Source organism: Salvelinus fontinalis, chromosome 23, assembly GCF_029448725.1.
Source record: "Salvelinus fontinalis isolate EN_2023a chromosome 23, ASM2944872v1, whole genome shotgun sequence".
Classification (NCBI taxonomy): domain Eukaryota; kingdom Metazoa; phylum Chordata; class Actinopteri; order Salmoniformes; family Salmonidae; genus Salvelinus; species Salvelinus fontinalis.
This window is the reverse complement of record NC_074687.1, coordinates 9465023-9485571: the sequence shown is the minus strand read 5'-3', so window position 1 is coordinate 9485571 and position 20549 is coordinate 9465023. Positions and strand designations below refer to the sequence as shown.

Genomic DNA, 20549 nt, shown 5'->3' with positions numbered 1-20549 from the left:
GCTTGTTTGTTATCTTTCAACGTAAAACACGTAGAGCCTTATCTGAGATATCAGGTGAAGATGATAAGACCATGACAGAGGGAGAGGCAGTGGGGAAATTTCTCCCAAGCAGGGAGTCAGTGGAAGACTGAATTGGACCTGATAAACCAGGATTGGGAGATTACCTCGGGCAGATGTAGTGAAGGGATTTCAGCAACCGACTACAACCGACAGCAACTGACAAGCTGGAGCGAAAGTTTGATTTATTACTTGCCAAAGCCTTGAGCCTAAAGACCGAAGACATTGTAGAGCGGTTGTGCTGAAGGCAATCCCCATTGAATCCTAACTCAGGCCGAATGCAGACGAATTGGATAAGTTATTGGGCGAAGCACTGATACAAAATGTATCTGTTATTGCATCTATAGATGTTCCTAAAGGATGAAGAGAAACTGTCTATGCAACACTGATTTAAAATGCATGGGTTTCATTGTACGCTTTAAGAAAATTAAGCAAGTGTTGTAAAGTTTTGGTCCCATGTTTCATGAGCTGAAATAAAAAATCCCAGACATTTTCCTTACGCACAAAAAGCTTATTTCTCTCAAATGTTGTGCACAAATTTGTTTACATCCCTGTTAGTGAGCATTTCTCCTTTGCCAAGATAATCCATCCACCTGACAGGTGTGGCATATCAAGAAGCTGATTAAATAGCATGATCATTACACATTGTGCTTGGGACAATAAAAGGCCACTCTATATGGTGCAGTTTTGTCACACAACACAATGCCACAGATTTTGAGACAGCGTGCAATTGGCATGCTGACTTGGTAAATATTCACCTTCGATGGCTACTAGCTCGTTGGAGAAGTGTGCCCTTCAGAGATGAATCCCGGTTTCGACTCGCCCACAGATGTCGTGTGGGCGAGTGGTTTGCTGATGTCAACATTGTGAACAGAGTGCCCCATGGTGGCGGTGGGGTTATGGTATGGGCAGGCATAAGCTGTGGGCAACGAACACAATTGCATTTTATTGATGCCAATTTTAATGCACAGAGATACCATGAGGAGATCCTGAGGTCCATTGTCATGCTATTCATCCGCTGTATCAGCATGATAATGCACAGCCCCATGTCACAAGGATCTGTACACAATTCCTGGAAGCTGAAAATGTCCTAATTCTTCCATGGCCTGCATACTCACCAAACATGTCACCCACTGAGCATGTTTGGGATGCTCTGGACCGACATGTATGACAGTGAGTTCCAATTCCCACCAAAATCCAGCAACTTCACACAGCCATTGCAGAGGCATGGGACAACATTCCACATGCCACAACCAACAGCCTGATCAACTCTATGTGAAGGAGATGTGTCGTGCTGAATGAGGCAAATGGTGGTCACACCAGATACTGACTGGTTTTCTGATCCACGCCCCTACTTTTTTTTTAAGGTATCTGTGTATCTGATATCCCAATGCCCCAGGGCAGTGATTGGGGACACTGCCCTGTGTAGGGTGCTGTCTTTCGGATGGGACGTTAAACGGGTGTCCTGACTCTCTGAGGTCATTAAAGATCGCATGGCACTTATCGTAAGAGTAGGGGTGTTAACCCCGGTGTCCTGGCTAAATTCCCAATCTGGCCCTCAAACCATCATGGTCACCTAATAATCCCCAGTTTACAATTGGCTCATTCATCCCCCTCCTCTCCCCTGTAACTATTCCCCAGGTCGTTGCTGCAAATGAGAACGTGTTCTCAGTCAACTTACCTGGTAAAATAACGGTAAAATAAAATAAATAAATAAAGATGCATATCTGTATTTCCAGTCATGTGAAATTCATAGATTAGTACCAAAATAATGTATTTGTATTGACTGATTTCATTATATGAACTGTAACTCAGTAAAATCTTTGAAATTGTTGCATGTTGCATTTATATTTGTGTTCAGTGTATAAGTGGTAACGGTATACTCCATGTAGAAAACACACTTTACCCAGATTCCTTGGATCTGTTTTTTGAATCTGGTTTGGAAGTGCCTGATGCATATTTGATCTCTAATGTGAACCACGGGATGCTTGCGATTATGAGGTCATCATTAGTCTCTTCTGAAAGGTATCCTCTAGTTTGTGTGAGAGATTGTCTCAAGGAGCAATGCCTTATGTTCTGTCATCACCATTATGTATCAATTTCCCAGTTTCATTCTGTGTCATCCTACTTTTCTAATATTCTGATTCATAGTTAAATGGTGGTCACCAATCTATTTATGTTCCTCAACAGTACAGAGAAAGCATCACTATACTCCTAAATCTTGTGAATGAATCTTTCATTGGTTGTGACCGTAGCCTGTTGCTCTGGTCCATATGAACTGATTTGACAGATCGGAACCCAGGCTTTTGCTTGTCGACGAGTCAAAGTTCTCTCTTTTGTCCACTGTCCTTAAGGCCACGCTTTGATTAACACTGACACTTTTTTAGGCTTTGATTGCACAGACAAGGATGATGTGCCCTTTACTTTATAAACTCCCGTTACACTGATTCCACCCAAATCTGCCTACCTGATGACTCGGGTGAACATTAGGTCACGTAAATAAATTGTGGTGACAATTCACTTAAACCCTCTGTCATGAGGGACATAATCGCTGACTCGTGTTAATCTCTGAAGACCGTAACTTGTCGACAGTAAGACTCACTTCTTCAACCACATGATTTATTGTTTTGATAACAGTGACTAACTTGGACTTGGAACTAGTCGGAACAATCACTTGGACACACCTACTCTAAGCCAATGCAATTTGTCTTATTCAACCTATCCAGTGGCGACCCGTCATTCAGGGCAGAGCCCAACCTGTTTTGCAATATATATATGTGTCCAAACTTATGACTTATATATATATATATATATATTATATATATATTATGTACCAGTCATAAGTTTGGACACACCTACTCATTCAAGGGTTTTTCTTTATTTGTACTATTTTGTACATTGTAGAATAATAGTGAAGACATGATGTGTTGTTGCCTACCATCACCCCCTGGGGGCGTCCCGTCAGGAACTCAAGGATCCAGTTGCAGAGGGAGGTGTTCAGTCCCAGGGTCCTTAGCTTAGTGATGAGCTTGGAGGGCACTATGGCGTTGAATGCTGAGCTATAGTCAGTGAACAGCATTCTCACGTACTGTTCCAGTCAGAAGTTTGGACACACCTACTCATTCAAGGGTTTTTATTTATTTGTACTATTTTGTATATTGTAGAATAATAGTGAAGACATTAAAACTATGGAATAACACATATGAAATCATGTAGTAAACAAAAAAGTGTTAAACAATCAAAATATATTTTAGGTTTTATATTCTTTCAAGTAGCCACCATTTGCCTTGATGACAGCTTTGCACACTCTTGGCATTCTCTCTACCAGCTTCACCTGTAATGCTTTTACAACAGTCTTGAAGGAGTTCCCACATAGGCTGAGCACTTGTTGGCTTCTTTTCCTTAACTCTGCGCTCCAACTCATCCCAAACCATCTCAATTGGGTTGAGGTCGGGTGATTGTGGAGGCCAGGTCATCTGATGCAGCACTCCATCACTCTCCATTTTGGTCAAATAGCCCTTACACAGCCTGGAGGTGTGTTTCGGGTCATTGTCCTGTTGAAAAACAATGATAGTCCCACTAAGTGCAAACCAGATGGGATGGCATAACGTTGCAGAATGCTGTAGTAGCCATGATGGTTAAGTGTGCCTTGAATTCTAAATAAATCACTGACAGTGTCACCAGCAAAGCACACTCACACCATCACACTTCCTCCTCCATGCTTCACGGTGGGAACCACACATGTGGAAATCATCTGTTCACCTACTCTGCATCTCACAAAGACACGGTGGGTTGGAACCAAAAACCAAAGAACAGATTTCCACTGGTCTAATGTCCATTGTTCGTGTTTCTTGAGCCAAGCAAGTCTCTTCTTCTTATTGGTGCCCTTTAGTAGTGGTTTCTTTGCAGTAATTCGACCATGAAGGCCTGATTCACGCAGTCTCCTCTGAACAGCTGATGTTGAGATGTGTCTGTTACTTCAACTCTGTGAAGCATTTATTTGGGCTGCAATCTGAGGTGCCAGTTATCTATAATGATCTTATCCTCTGCAGCAGAGGTCAATTCTGGGTCTTCCATTCCCGTGGCGGTCCTCATGAGAGCAAGTTTCATCATAGCGCTTGATGGTTTTTGCAACTACACTGAAATTTTGCGAATTGACTGACCTTCATGTTTTAAAGTAATGATGGACTGTCGTTTCTCTTTGCTTATTTGAGCTGTTCTTGCCATAATATGAACTTGGTCTTTTACCAAATAGGGCTATCTTCTGTATACCACCCCTACCTTGTCACAACACAACTGATTGATAAAATGCATTCCAGGTGACTACTTCATGAAGCTGGTTGAGAGAATGCCAAGGGTTTGCAGAGCTGTCATCAAGGCAAATGGTGGCTAATTTAAAGAATCTCAAATACAGTATAAAATATATTTTGATTTATTTAACACTTTTTTGGTAACTACATGATTCCATATGTGTTATTTCATAGTTGTGATGTCTTCACTATTATTGAACAATGTAGAAAATAGTAAAAATAAAGAAATACCCTGGAATGAGTAGGTGTGTCCAACCTTTAGACTGATATATATATATATAATTTGTTTTGGCTGTTTTGTGTGTTATTTTGGCATTAATATGTGTCACATATCAGTTTGCAAACAATGTAAAAAAATAAATATAGAATTGAGTTAATAAAGCCACATACGAACAGTCTCTTTTTTGCTTGCTTGAGTAAATGCAGGTGTTTCAGCCTAGCTCAATGCTTTCTGTGGTAGTGGTGGTGCAGCCAGCGGGAAAATACGGAGCGTAGGGGTTGGTAATGTTCTCTAGTTGCGGCGTGATTGTCTCAGTGTTCTTTCAGTCATGGGGGCACTACGTCACCACAAAATATACGGGTAGAACTCGGTTATTCAAGCCCCTTGTGTGCTGCCATGGAGTTACATTAGAAGTGCCCATCCAAGAAGGCTCAAGGTCACTGGCCACAGATGAAGTGACGTAAAATCACGTTATATCTACAGTAGCTTTGATTGGACTGATCATGTCAACATCATACTTTCAAAATCTTAGCCGGCAAGCTATCAGTCATCATCATGAATCAAGCTGACAATCTACTGGCAAATCCTTTTCAGTCCTTGTCATATGAAGAGAAATAATGAAGAGAAATTATAGATAAAACGTATCAATGCTCATCGGCCATTGGACATAAACATTACACTAATTCAACAATTAGTGGTTTGGAAGGCATCAGTGGCTAACTGCAAGCATTGTAAAGCAATCACTAGCCTCCTATTCAGTGGAGTGGGTGTGTTGTCCAAGTCTGGGTTTAAAGGTCTCTTTGCCAAGCTTAAAAGGGTAAACATTGGCCATGCTGTCAATCAAGCATTACTTCTGGCCCGCTCAAAACAACTGGGAAATCTTAGTCTTTAGTGAGTTCAAGACAACTGGGAACTCTGGAAAAATTGAGCTCCGATTGGGAAAATACGTTTTGAACGGACATCCAACTCGGAACTGCAAGTCGGGAACTTGGGCATCTTTCTAGAGCTCCGACCTGAATTTCACTGACGTCATCATGATTCGACCTTGTTCATATTACGTAATTTATGCTGCTGCATAAATTATGTAATATGCCAGGGAGACATGTATACTGTAGCTAAGAAAGTAATACTAAGTGTATGTTGTGTAGTAAGCTTTTAGCAGCCCATGTGCCTCACCCTGATAATTTGTTCAATTTTTCCCCTAATAATTTAGCCTACAGTTCTGACTTGGTGGTGCACATGTAGCCTATAGCTTGTTTTAGTGAAATGTAATCATTGAATATTGAAAGAGCTTTCATTGTCTGCTTACATTCCCCCTTTATTTATCCTATGGTTCTGACTTGGTGTATAGGGGGAATACTGTAAGATCGGCCCATGTTCTGAATTCTGTCGCTGTATATTTCAAAAGTGCTGAACAAATAGTTATTTTGACCAGGTCCGTCCTAGCTTGCTCATTAATGTCTTAATCGACATTACAGATTGCCTGTTATCCGCTTGTTGTCCCCTTATGCCATAGTTTGTACATCTCAATTGTCAGTAGTAACCACAGCTTAAGTAATCAGCCATATCTGCTATGTTTTTTTAAAGGCAGTAAATGAGGCTGAATGAACTGTTTTGCTGGCAGACAAGGCTCCGCTGATCGCCAGGTGTAGCAGAGGTAAGGTGTTGGGACTGCTGTTGGGACTCTGCTGGTGGGACAGCTTTATGTACACCGTAACAGTTTGTGGGCACCGTTTGTCACCGTTATAGTGCAATTAATGTATTGCTTAGTGTTGTGTTTTGGCTTTGCTGGCATGCATTCCAATTTTTTTGGGGGGGGGGGGAGTTTGCCCCATGAAGATTTACATGCTAAAATCGGCACTGATCCTGTTATATTATGGAATTATAATTTGGTATGCCCTCACGTTGTTGATATTGAATGATGTTTGCTGCCTTCCCCTTGACATTCCCCTAAACAAGCCCTACTTGGGGCAACCTGCCCATATTCTGCATTACCGAAGAGCTTGGCACACCACCAGCGTTGAGTAATTCAGCCCATTATCCAAATTGAGGTGTGTGGAGGCTGAGTCTTGGCGAAGCAGAACCTGCCTGCGGGGCCCAAAAAAATGCAGCTGCCAGAGGAAATGTTAAGCGCCCAAAATGTGTCAGTACATTTGGTGCCAGACTCTACAGTACATATTTTGGGAGTAACCTGAAAATGCTGATCTATTGGTTGGCGCCAACCAGGCTTTTGTTGATGTATTCTGGGAAGATTCATATTAATAGCTCCAACTCATTGGTCCATTCTTGAGATGCAGAATAACGTTTGGAGAGGAAGGGAGGAGAATAACTTTTGGAGAGGGAGGGGAGGAGAATAACTTTTGGAGAGGGAGGGAGGAGAATAAATTTGGAGGGGAGGAGGAGAATAACTTTTGGAGAGGGAGGGGAGGAGAATAACCTTTGGAGAGGGAGGGAGGAGAATAACTTTTGGAGAGGGAGGGGAGGAGAATAACTTTTGGAGAGGGAGGGGAGGAGAATAACTTGGAGAGGGAGGGGAGGAGAATAACTTTTGGAGAGGGAGGGGAGGAGAATAACTTTTGGAGAGGGAGGGGAGGAGAATAACTTTTGGAGGGGAGGAGGAGAATAACTTTTGGAGAGGGAGGGGAGGAGAATAACTTTTGGAGAGGGAGGGAGGAGAATAACTTTTGGAGAGGGAGGGGAGGAGAATAACTTTTGGAGATGAATGGAGGAGAATAACTTTTGGAGAGGGAGGGGAGGAGAATAACTTTTGGAGAGGGAGGGGAGGAGAATAACTTTTGGAGATGAATGGAGGAGAATAACTTTTGGAGAGGGAGGGGAGGAGAATAACTTTTGGAGAGGGAGGGGAGGAGAATAACTTGGAGAGGGAGGGGAGGAGAATAACTTTTGGAGAGGGAGGGGAGGAGAATAACTTTTGGAGAGGGAGGGGAGGAGAATAACTTTTGGAGGGGAGGAGGAGAATAACTTTTGGAGAGGGAGGGGAGGAGAATAACTTTTGGAGAGGGAGGGAGGAGAATAACTTTTGGAGAGGGAGGGGAGGAGAATAACTTTTGGAGATGAATGGAGGAGAATAACTTTTGGAGAGGGAGGGGAGGAGAATAACTTTTGGAGAGGGAGGGGAGGAGAATAACTTTTGGAGATGAATGGAGGAGAATAACTTTTGGAGAGGGAGGGGAGGAGAATAACTTTTGGAGAGGGAGGGGAGGAGAATAACTTGGAGAGGGAGGGGAGGAGAATAACTTTTGGAGAGGGAGGGGAGGAGAATAACTTTTGGAGAGGGAGGGGAGGAGAATAACTTTTGGAGGGGAGGAGGAGAATAACTTTTGGAGAGGGAGGGGAGGAGAATAACTTTTGGAGAGGGAGGGAGGAGAATAACTTTTGGAGAGGGAGGGGAGGAGAATAACTTTTGGAGATGAATGGAGGAGAATAACTTTTGGAGAGGGAGGGGAGGAGAATAACTTTTGGAGAGGGAGGGGAGGAGAATAACTTTTGGAGATGAATGGAGGAGAATAACTTTTGGAGAGGGAGGGGAGGAGAATAACTTTTGGAGAGGGAGGGGAGGAGAATAACTTTTGGAGAGGGAGGGGAGGAGAATAACTTTTGGAGAGGGAGGGGAGGAGAATAACTTTTGGAGAGGGAGGGGAGGAGAATAACTTTTGGAGAGGGAGGGAGGTTTGGAAGTGAAGGAGTGAGAAGTGTACTGAAAAAAATTAATGATGCACTGTCAAGTGTCACTTCCAATTTATTATAATATATTTTTTTACTATTGATAGTTATATTAGGTATAACACATCAATGTATTTACAGTTACTGTGCACCAAGGCTAACTTTTTTCAAGATCAAAGATCATCCTTTTATGAGCAACTACAAGTTTGTTTTTAGTTTCCAGTGTTGAATTTGAGCCCACATCCTCTGCTTGAGGCAACAGGGTTGTCTCTAGGAGTGTTGTTTTTGGATGGCCAACATGAGCAAGGCTGGACAATAAGTAATGGAAGAACACATTGACTGTGGTACAGTACTTCTGTTGACCTCACGGGGGGGGAGAAATCAATAGGAACATCCTGTTTTTCCCCCTCCAGACTTATTACACATCTTCCAATAAACGAGGTGTTTTCCCAGTGCACACTTAAAGAAAGTTCAGTGGAACAGATGAGCAGTCACTTTTTCCTTGTCTTTTCATACATCTTAGGACTGAACAGCGAAGTGACTGCTGCTGCTCTCAGGGTGGTGTGGGTTTTTGAGGGAAAGACAAAACAAAAGGAACATTATTGCCCCTTTAGGGAGGCTAAGCACAGATACATGTTTACAAAGAGGGCCTAGCGGTACAGAGACGGAGACAGCATGTGGATTGCCTGTCTGTAATTACCCCTGCATGGGCACTCCTCTCTGCTTATCTGCCCGGACAGAGGATTGTATACAATATCTGTAGCTATGCTCAGAAAACATTTAATCGCCCCTGCAAAAGCAAACTGCTATAAGCCCAACGGCAGGCTGGCAGGCGAGAGGGTATTTGTAAAGATGGCTGTCTTGCTGTGGGCTGGCTGGGGCCTGGGCAGCATGGTGGGGCTGTGGAGTCGGGAGGTGTTGCTGGGCTGGAAGTACTGAGGAAGCCATTCGGCAGGTAATGCCACAGCATTCAATAGTTGTCAGGTTGTATGCCATCAAAACAACGCTCCCCAACAAAGTGTCACACAGCGAATTACTGTTTACCATGTTTATATATTGGCTATCGAGCTTGATTGTCACATTGCGGTTGTTTATATCATCTTACATGCGGCTGTATATGATGAAAGGTCCACATCAAGTTAACTGTATGTATCACATAGTACATACTGTAAGTAACTATTCACAGCATAACCACAGGAACCAACTAACCTAATCTACAGTGTGGAAAAGGAAAACCCAGTCCCTCTTGGCAGATCCGGAAGATCAGGATGTTGAAGGTTAAGTGATCCACCCAATGGGAAGGAGGCTGTCATTCAAACCCCCACCCCCCACCCCACCATCTGCAGAGCCCCAGCCCTCCTCAGACAGAGATTATGCTCCTCACAGTGTGATCTGAACGGACTTTCACAGCAGGCTGAATCCAGACCACGACTGCCCACAACACAACAGGAGGGGGACTGTTTGCACATATTTGCAACACTGTATATAGACATATGACATTTGAAATGTCTTTATTCTTTTGGAACTTTTGTGAGTGTATTGTTTACTGTTCACTTTTGTTTATGATCTACTTCACTTGCTTTGGCAACGTAAACATATGTTTCCCATGCCATTAATGCCCCTTAAACGTAATTTAATTGAGAGAGAGAGAGACACCGAGAGAGAGACACAGAGACACAGAGAGAGACACAGAGAGAGAGACACAGAGAGAGAGACACAGAGAGAGAGACACAGAGAGAGAGACACAGAGAGAGACACAGAGACACAGAGAGAGACACAGAGAGAGACACAGAGAGAGAGACAGAGAGAGACAGAGAGAGACAGAGAGACACAGAGAGAGACACAGAGAGAGACACAGAGAGAGACACAGAGAGAGACACAGAGAGAGACACAGAGAGACACAGAGAGACACAGATACACAGAGAGAGACAAATACACAGAGAGAGAGAGAGACACAGAGAGAGAGAGAGGGAGAGAGAGAGAGAGACAGAGACACAGAGAGAGACAGAGACAGAGAGAAGCAAACTTGTGGTGATTTAACATCTTGGCTGCTTGCTGTGAAGATGCTACAGTATTTTGATACTATCCCAAGTCAACTGTTCCCACGTCTTGTAGAAAACATGTGGTATGCAATGTAAAACGTGTGTTTGGTGGAATGCATTTACAGTATAAAGCACTGCTAAAGCCACTGCTACATTTTTGAGAGTTTTATTGTTGTTGTTGAGTCTGAGTGGGGGCATATGTTACTAAGTAGAGCAGACCAGAATTCTGAACATGTTGAATTCTATTCAGGATTGTTATGAGTGACCAGCAGCAAGGCTGTAAGGTCGAACCATTTATACAGACTCCCCCACAACCAATATCTACACACAACCATTAAAATCATTTGGAATGTACGTACCAGAGAGATGTTCTTACCTAGTCCAAAGCCTCAGGTTAAAGCGTTGACCTAAATTACACCAGAACATTTCCATGAATTCTGTGAATCTTTGCATGGCAGTATGCTAACTTTGGCTTTCTTCTCTCCATAGCAGATGGAGCCCAGCCTGAGCTCTTCATTTTCCACCAGTCGTGCGCCCTGAAGAAGGACGAAGGGCCCTGCAAGGCGTTAAAGGAGCGTTTCTACTTCGACATTGACACGGGCCGCTGTGAGGCCTTCGAGTTCGGCGGCTGCAGAGGCAACGCCAACAATTTTGAGACCTTGGAGGCGTGTGAGGAAATGTGCCTGGTGTCTGGTGAGTTTTTGGCACCTTTCTCTGATTTCTCTGCAGGTCAAATGTAAAAATGTGCCTCTGTTGATGTGTGACGAATTATTCATTTTTGTACCAAGTATCATTCTGTGTATTCAGAAAGACTCTTATTTTATTTAGACAGATGAAGCAAGCACACACATGTTCTCCAGGAAATGTACACTATCTTTTGTAGATTTTATTTCCTTTACTAGGAATGATAAGATGTTCCCTGGTAAACCAATTCACTGATTACTATGTTGTTGGTTTCCGTCCTTTTCAAAACAATTATCCGCCATGTTGCCAAAATATGAAAATAGATTAGACACTGAGTACGCTTGCATGCATACAATAATGTGATTATTGTTGATAGTCAGGTTAACATAATAGTTTGATTAAAACGATGACATGCTTTGCAAGAAGAACGATTTCCCTAATAAGCCTGTTTCCATGGACTCATCTGAGATCAGATGGCACTCTGATAAATGCAGAAAATTACCAATCAAAATAAAAGTTCTACCGTCTTGTTTTTGTGAAAACTATTTGATTCTATTTCTAAGATGCATAGTAAAAAAAAAATCCAAACACACTTCACTCACACATAAGAGGTCCTTGCACATGCACAGATCAAATACACCCCTGGAATAATTCAAACAATTGCTCAGAAAACCAGGTGTTTTAATCGGCTTATGCTTACTTGGATTTTGAGGCCGATTTAAGATAAGCAGAGTAAAGTGTTTACGTGATTAATGCCATACTCGGCCTTCTGCCATAATCAGTTTAATATCGAATTAGGATTGTGCATGTAAATTTACTCACTGTTTTTGAGCCACTAAACACGATGACATCATCGACGTAGTTGGTTTGGCAGCTTTCATTGTAGAAAAGCAGGGAGTTTCCAGTGTTCTATCATATGGTCAAGTCAGCAGTATAGTTTTCGCGCTTTATGGTTTTGTGTGGAATGCTGTCGTTAGACTGTCAGACCAAACTCGCACTCCCAAACACATTCCCAATGCCGTTCTGAGAAAGTTTGGATGTTCCATTCCGAGAAAGTTTGCATATTTCTCTGTCAAACTATCAGCCAAATCTATTGTCAAGCCTGGGACAATGGTGCTGTTGGCTGATTGGCTATGTGAAAAAGACTGACATCCAGGCTCATTGTCGTTGTAGAAACGATTGGGCTGATAATAATATTATGTGGTACGTGTGTAGCGTCTGAGTTTGTTAGAAGGGACATAAAAGTTAGCTAAATTACAGAAAACAAAGCGAGTTGTTCAATCCACACTGTAATATGTGCACAGCAAAAACGTGTGTGTGTGTGTGTGTGTGTGTGTGTGTGTGTGTGTGTGTGTGTGTGTGTGTGTGTGTGTGTGTGTGTGTGTGTGTGTGTGTGTGTGTGTGTGTGTGTGTGTGTGTGTGTGTGTGTGTGTGTGTGTGTGTGTGTGTGTGTGTGTGTGTGTGTGTGTGTGTGCATGCCTGCAATACATTTGTTAGATATTACTGCATGGTCGGAACTAGAAACATAAGCATTTCGCAACACTCGCATTAACACCTGCTAACCATGTGTATGTGAACAATAACATTTGATTTGATTTGATTTTGCATTTTGAGTGTTACCTAAACTGTGGGTGTTATTGAAATGAGATAGAAAAGCAATATTCATAGATGTCGGATCAATATGAATTATGCTGTGGATATCACAGTGGAGAAACCACGTGTGAAACTCTACTTTGTCTGTAGCTAGAAACACTGCTTTCTTAAAAGTGTAATTTATTACGAATGTATGTCTCAATGTCATTGTGGTACAATGTTGTATCATTGTATGCATTATTCAGTTGACGTATAAGGGAATTGCGGGTGAATTTGCATCCTGCTCGGGCCAGTAACACTTTTATAGTATTGTTTTATTTAACATGCCGACGAAACCAGGCATATTGAATTAAATATGAAAATGATGGTAGTCCTGTGAGGTCAGGGTTAACATCCAAATCAAATCAAATCGTATTGGTCACATACACATGGTTATCAGATGTTATTGTGAGTGTAGAGAAATGCTTCTGCTTCTAGATCTGACAGTGCAGCAGTATCTAACAGGTAATCTCTAACAACGCCACAACAAAACCTAATATCTAACAAATTCCACTACAAAGCCTAATACACACATTCTAGTAAAGGAATGGGATGAGAATATATAAGTATAAAATATATGGATGAGCAGTGACAGAGCAGCTAAGATGCAATAGATAGTAAAGAATAGATAGTGAAGGATACAGTATACATTATATACATATGAGATGAGTAATGTGAGATATGTAAACATTCTGAAAGCGGAATTATTAAAGTGACTAGTGTTCTATTTATTAAAGTGGCCAATGATGTCAAGTCTGTAGGTAGGCAGCCGCCTCTCTGTGCTAGTGATGGCTGTTTAACAATCTGGTGGCCTTGAGATAGAAGCTGTTTTTCAATCTCTCTGTCCCAGCTTTGATGCAGCTGTACTGACCTCGCCTTCTGGATGGAAGTGGGGTGAACAGGTAGTGGCTCGGGTGGTTATTGTCCTTGATTATCTTTTTTGCCTTCCTGTGTTGTAGGTGTCCTGGAGGGCAGATAGTTTGCCCCCGGTGATGCATTGTGCAGACCGCACCACCCTCTGGAGGGTCTTGTGGTTGTGGGCTGTGCAGTTGCCGTACCAGGCGGTGATACATCTCGACAGGATGCTCTCAATTGTGCATCTGTAAAAGTTAGTGAGGGTTTTCGGTCACAAGCCACATTTTTTCAGCCTCCTGAGGTTGAAGAGTAGCTGTTGCGCCTTCTTCACCACACTGTCTGTGTGCGTGGACCACTTCAGTTTGTCGGTGATATGAACACAGAGGAACTTAACTTTCCAGCTTCTCCACTGCTGTCCAGTTGATGTGGATGGGGGGTGCTCCCTTTGCTGTTTCCTGAAGTCCACAATCATCTCTTGTTTTGTTGACGCTGAGTGAGAGGTTATTATCCTGACACCACACTCCGAGGGCCCTCACCTCCTCCCTGTAGGCCGTCTCGTCATTGTTGGTAATCAAGCCTACCACTGTTGTGTTGTCTGCAAACTTGATGATTGAGTTGGAGATGTGCATGGCCACGTGGTCGTGGGTGAACAGAGAGTACAGGAGGGGGCTGAGAACGCACCCTAATGGGGCCCCTGTGTTGAGGGTCAGTTGAGTGGAGATGTTGTTTCCTACCTTCACCACCAGGGGGCGGCCCGTCAGGAAGTCCAGGACCCAGTTGCACAGGGCATGGTTGAGACCTAGGGTCTCAAGCTTAATAAAGAGTTTGGAGGGTACTATGTTGTTGAATGCTGAGCTGGAGTCAATCAACAGCATTCTTACATAGGTATTCCTCTTGTCAAGATTGGAAAGGGCAGTGTGCAGTGTGATGGCGATTGCATCGTTTGTTGACCTATTGGGGCGGTAAGCAAATTGAAGTGGGTCTAGGGTGTTAGGTAGGGTTGAGGTGATATGATCCTTGACTAGTCTCTCAAAGCACTTCATGATGGGAGAAGTGAGTGCTACGGGGCGATAGTCATTTAGTTCAGTTACCTTAGCTTTCTTGGGAACAGGAACAATGGTGGCCATCTTGAAGGATATGGGATAGGGATTGATTAAATATGTCCGTAAACACACCAGTCAGCTGGTCTGTGCATGCTCTGAGGACGCGGCTAGGGATGCTGTCTGGGCTGGCAGCCTTGCAAGGGTTAACACGTTTACATTTTTTACTCACGTCGGCCATGGAGAAGGGGGGTCCACAGTCTTTTGTTGCGGGCTGTGTCGATGCCACTGTATTGTCCTCAAAGCACGCAACTAAGTTGTTTAATTTGTCTGGAAGCAAGACGTCAATGTCCTCGACGGGGCTGGTTTTCTTTTTGTAATCCGTGATTGTCTGTAGACCCTGCCACATACGTCTCGTGTTTGAGCCGTTGAATTACGACTCCACTTTATCTCTATGCTGACACTTTGCTTTTTTGATTGCCTTACGGAGGGAATAGCTACACTGTTTGTATTAGGCGTATATGTCAATGATGTTCTCTGAGGCTACCCTGAACATATCCCAGTCCAAGTGATCGAAGCAATCTTGAAGCGTGGAATCCGATTGGTCAGTCCAGCGTTGTATAGACCTAAGCACGGGTGCTTCCTGTTTTAGTTTCTGCCTATAGGAGGGGAGCAACAAGATGGAGTCATGGTCAGATTTGCCAAAAGGAGGGCGGGGGAGGGCCTTGTATGCATCGTGGAAGTTAGAGTAGCAATGTGTCAGGTTCCTGATCTTATTTCCCTTGTTTTGTATTTATTTAGTATGGTCAGGGCGTGAGTTGGGGTGGGCAGTCTATGTTATTTGTTTCTATGTTTAGGTTTGTTCGTTTGGCCTAATATGTTTCTCAATCAGAGACAGGTGTTTGTCATTGTCTCAGATTGGGAGCCATATTAAGGTAGGCTGTTTTCACTGGTTGTTTGTGGGTGATTGTTGCTGTGTCTGTGTTTGTTCGCTACACGGTACTGTTTTCGTTCGTTTGTTCACGTCGTTTATTGTTTTGTATTTTGTCAAGTGTTTTTTCGTCTTCGTTTATAATATATTAAATCATGTATTCAAACCACGCTGCGCTTTGGGTCCGATCCTTGCTCCTCCTCAGACGAGGAGGAAGACGAACGTTACACAATGGTTGAGCATGTTACTCGTTCGTGTACAGCAATCTATATGCTGATAGAATTTAGGTAGCCTTGTTTTCAAATTAGCTTTATTAAAATCCCCAGCTACAATAAATGCAGCCTCAGGATATATGGTTTCCAGATTGCATAAAGTCCAGTGAAGTTCCTTGATGGCCGTCTTGGTATCTTCTTGCAGAGTGATATACGGCTGTGATGATAACCGAGGAGAGTTCTCTTGGGAGATAATACGGTCGGCATTTGATTGTGAGGAATTCTAAGTCAGATGAACAAAAGGACGAGGTCCTATGTGTTGTTACAATTACACTATGAATCAAATCATAAAACATACACCTCCACCCTTCTTCTTACCGGAGGGATGTTTATTCCTGTCGGCGCGATGCACTGAAAATCCCGTTGGCTGTACGGACTCCGACAGCATGTCCCCAGCTAGCCATGTCGCTGTGAAACAGAGCATGTTACAATCCAGGATATCTCTTTGGAAAGCAACTCTTGGCCAGATTTCGTCAACGTTGTTAACTAGGGACTGGACATTAGCGAATAATATACTCGGGAGTGGTGGGTTGTGTGCTCGCATCCGAAGCCTCAATAGAAGATCACCCCGGCACCCTCTCTTCCGGCGGCGTTGTTTTGGGTCGGCCTCTGGAATCTGTTCAAATGCCCTGGGAGGTGCAGATAAAGGATCTGCTTTGGGAAAGTTGTATTCCTGGTCATAGTGCTGGTTGTACTGGTAAGTTGACGTCTCTCTGATATCCAATAATTCTTTCCAGTTGTATGTAATAACACTTCACGTTTTCAGGGCTAGCAATGTAATAAATAATACAGAAAAAAAACAAAAAACTGCACAGTTTCCTAAGGACTAGAAGTTGGTATCTCTATCGGCGCCATCTTGCCATCATGTTCCACTGAAATGAAGTAGTCATAATTATGTCAAGAGACAATGTCACAATGTGCTTCTATTGCTACCAAACCTCACGTGAAAAGAAGAAAAATAACAAACGAAGAAAAGAAAGTCAATGTAGGAGTCAACAGTCAAGGACACATGAAACACCTCAGATATTGTCATGTTGTCACAATGTGACATTTACTTTACTCTCTCAATACCCGCATGAATGGGAATAATATGAAGACTGTTGTCGTAATGGCTTCTTCGCAGGTTAACAGAAATTCTCAAGGAACATATTTCTCTCTCAAAGTCTTAAAAGGAAAATGTTAAACTAATAGGAACACCATTTCAGTAATGACAACTCATTTACCTTTTACCTAATCAATCTGTCTGCTCTCCACCAGTTTCTGTAAATTCAGACAATGGATGATGATAATGATGATGATAATGATGATGATAATGGATTTATACAACACTTCTCCAGGTGTTCAAAGCGTTTTATGGGTAAAACTCACTTCATTAAGTAGGCTCAAGGCCTTAGTCATAAAGTCCCACACTGTTCCAAGCTTGTGGCAAGACATTGTCGTCATCTTAAACTGCCAAAGAGGACAAAGAATAATGGAATTACTTTGCGAAGCCCACGGCTCATTTTGTTGGCTGCGAGCTCCGTGGCTACAGAGGGCCATATCTCATTACCCCTACTGTGTCAGGGCATTATATGTCACAGAGGTCCCTGGCCTCCTTCCACTCTGGTGCCCTCACCCCTAACACCCTACCACACAAACAGGCTGAACAACATGAGAGTTTAGAAGAATGGGGGAGCCCTGTGTAGATCACAGCTCTAGCTGTAGTCCAGAGCTCCCATTATTTCACTCGCTCCTGGAAATTCCAACGTTCACTTACTCAGCTCTGCCAGTTTAGGCCCCTAATCGCTATAGACGTGTTGTGTGGAAGGCTCGTCAAAACGTATACTGTCAACTGTAAACCACCCGTAACCTTTTTTACATTGCTGCATAAATGGCATATAAATCGTTGGCCACTGTTCACCTGTATGCAGTCCTCTACTACTCTCAGGAAACACCTCCAACACTACAACACAGTATTATGTCACACCATCAGAGATACAGGACTACTCTCAGGTAGCATCTCCAACACTACAACACAGTATTATGTCACACCATCAGAGATACAGGACTACTCTCAGGTAGCATCTCCAACACTACAACACAGTATTATGTCACACCATCAGAGATACAGTCTCAGAGAGTTCTCTTCAGACAAGGGGACATCCTTAGTCAATGTGAGTATGGGAGTGTCAACGCGTCAGATGGTGTCAGTGTCAAGGCTTAACCCTGTTTTATTTCTAGCTCTTAATTCCTCTTTTAAAGGATATCCTCTCTATCAGTCAGTCCTGATGAAGCTGAGGCCTTGTTGTGGGATACATTAGAGTATGAATGGCTCCATCTAGCGGCCATTAGTTTTTAATGCCTCTAACAGAATACAATGGCACAAATGTAATAGTCTTGAAATGCATCCGTCCTGCCTCCCTCCCTCCCTCGTAGATCTGTCATGACTGGATTGTCGTAAGCAAGCTTTCCACCGCATTGCTTTCACCATTTATGTCATGTCAGGTCAATAGTTACTTCAAGGATAGGAGCAGGGAAGGATGTGTTGTCCTTTGTGACTCAGACGGTAGACCTTGACGTTTGACTCCGTTCCATTAATTACATTCCAGACAGTACAATGAGCCCGTCGTCCTACAGCTCCTCCCACCAGCTTCCTCTGATTACATATATACGCTATATAAATATATACACTGAGTGTACAAAACAGTAAGAACACCTGCTCTGTCCATGACATAGACTGACCAGGTGAAAGCTACACTACATGACCAAAAGTATGTGGACACCTGTTCCTCGAACATCTCATTCCAAAATCATGGTCTTTAATATGAAGTTGGGCCTAGCCCAAACCATGAAAAACAGCCCCAGACCTTTATTACTCCTCCACCAAACTTTACAGTTGGCACTATGCATTGGGGCAGGTTGTGTTCTCACCATCAGAGATGCAGGACTAGTCTCAGGTAACACCAGATGGTGAAGCGTGATTCATCACTCCAGAGAACGCATTTCCACTGCTCCAGAGTCCAATGGCGGCAAGCTTCACACCACTCCAGCCAATGCTTCGCATTGCGCATGGTGATCTTAGGCTTGTGTGCGGCTGCTCGGCCATGGAAACCCATTTCATGAAGCTCCCGACGAACAGTTATTGTTCTGACGCTGCCTCCAGTTTGAAACCCGTTAGTGAGTGCTGCAATCGAGGACAGACGATTTTTACGCGCTACGCACTTCAGCACTCGGAGGGTCCCATTCTTTGAGCTTGTGTGGCCTACCACTTCACGGCAGAGCCTTTGTTGCTCCTAGATGTTTCCACTTCACAATAACAGCGCTTACAATGGGCAGCTCTAGCAGGGCAGAAATCCAACAAACTGAATTGTTGGAAGGCTGGCATTCTATGACGGTGCGACATTGAAAGTCACTGAGCTCTTCAGTAAGGCCATTCTACTGACAATGTTTGTCTATGAAGATTGCATGGCTGTGTGCTCGATTTTATACACCTGTCAGCAATGGGTGTATCCAAATCCACTAATGATTCCACATACTTATATATATGAGTATTAGAACAGGGCTGTAGTATATTGGACAACTCCTTTCACCTGGAAAATTCCAGTATGTCAAGTTGGACAGCAGCCATAACCTTGAAAGACAGAGGGACATATTATTCTGATGGGTCACAAGTAATTCACCACCAAAACACTGATAGCTTTCTTCACCTTAGATGCCTTTCGGGTGAATCACTGGTTTGAATTATTCAACGGGCTGGGTCACACAAACACAAAGGAAAGAAGTCTCTGCTCTCTTGTTGTGTTACTGTTAAAGTCAAGTCATTCTTTCTGACATGCTTTAACACAATCTGGTAAAGCGGTGTTCAGAAATGAAAAAGCACTTGATATTTGGTGATAAAGGGATAAACAGTAGGATACAATATATAATTATTCACAACATATTTGGGGATGACAGTTATTAGTTTGTCTCAGACTCTTCTAGAACTCAGAGAGGCTGAGGTATTAGTACAGCTTTAATTTCAGCATCTATATATTCATGACCTCTTCAATTATGGGATGTCTCGCCCGGTAATGGATGGCCACTTAACTGAAATATTTGTATTAATTCAAGAGAAAAAAAAGCTATATCATAGCCATGAAGTGTCAGGATATGAAGTGACTTTTATCTACTGGGGCTTGGCCCTGGTCAAGTAATTTCAGCTGTGGGATGTGTCCTATAGATGGGGCGACATCAAATCAATCACCCTCTAGATGACGTCTACACCAGTCTCAACGTCAGTGAAGAGGCGACTCCGGGATGCTGGCCTTCTAGGCAGAGTTCCTCTGTCCAGTGTCTGTGTTCTTTTGCCCATCTTTTATTTTTATTGGCAGGTCTGAGATATGGCTTTTTCTTTGCAACTCTGCCTAGAAGGCCAGCATCTTCACTGTTGACGTTGAGACTGGTGTTTTGCGGGTACTATTTAATGAAGCTGCCAGTCGAGGACTTGTGAGGCGTCTGTTTCTCAAACTGCCTATCCGTTCATAACTAACTGTGTCAGCAGCCGACCTTCTATCTTCCTCCATGCCTGAGTATGTCTTCTCTCTCTTTCCACCTCCTCCCCCTCTCATCATATTTTCTGTCAGTGTCTCTAGCTCTCCAGAGTGTTAGTGCCACCTCTTTTTCTCTATTATTCACAGTTTGCCTGGAAGTCAATTTACTGGTCCAAGGGTAGATTGCAGTGTAGTGTAGATTGTATTTGACTTAGGGGAACAGGAAGCCTATCTTCCATACTGTACTTTTTTCAACATTTCCTGCTGTCATCTTTTCAAATGACTCACTAGCTGGTACTCATTTCTCCTCTTTT

The 20549-nt window shown here is 43.1% G+C and overlaps 1 protein-coding gene across 2 annotated transcripts in view; it reads left to right on the top strand.

Moving 5' to 3' along the window:
• Positions 1 to 20549, top strand: part of LOC129820828 (tissue factor pathway inhibitor-like) — a 52212-nt gene that overhangs the window by 26569 nt on the left and 5094 nt on the right. Inside the window, exon 2 of one of the 2 annotated variants that reach the window (XM_055877829.1) lies at positions 10806 to 11006. In XM_055877829.1, coding sequence (XP_055733804.1) covers positions 10806 to 11006 — 201 coding nt within the window. Of the gene's footprint in view, positions 1 to 10802; positions 11007 to 20549 lie in introns of both variants that reach the window. The other variant, XM_055877828.1, reaches the window with a different exon arrangement.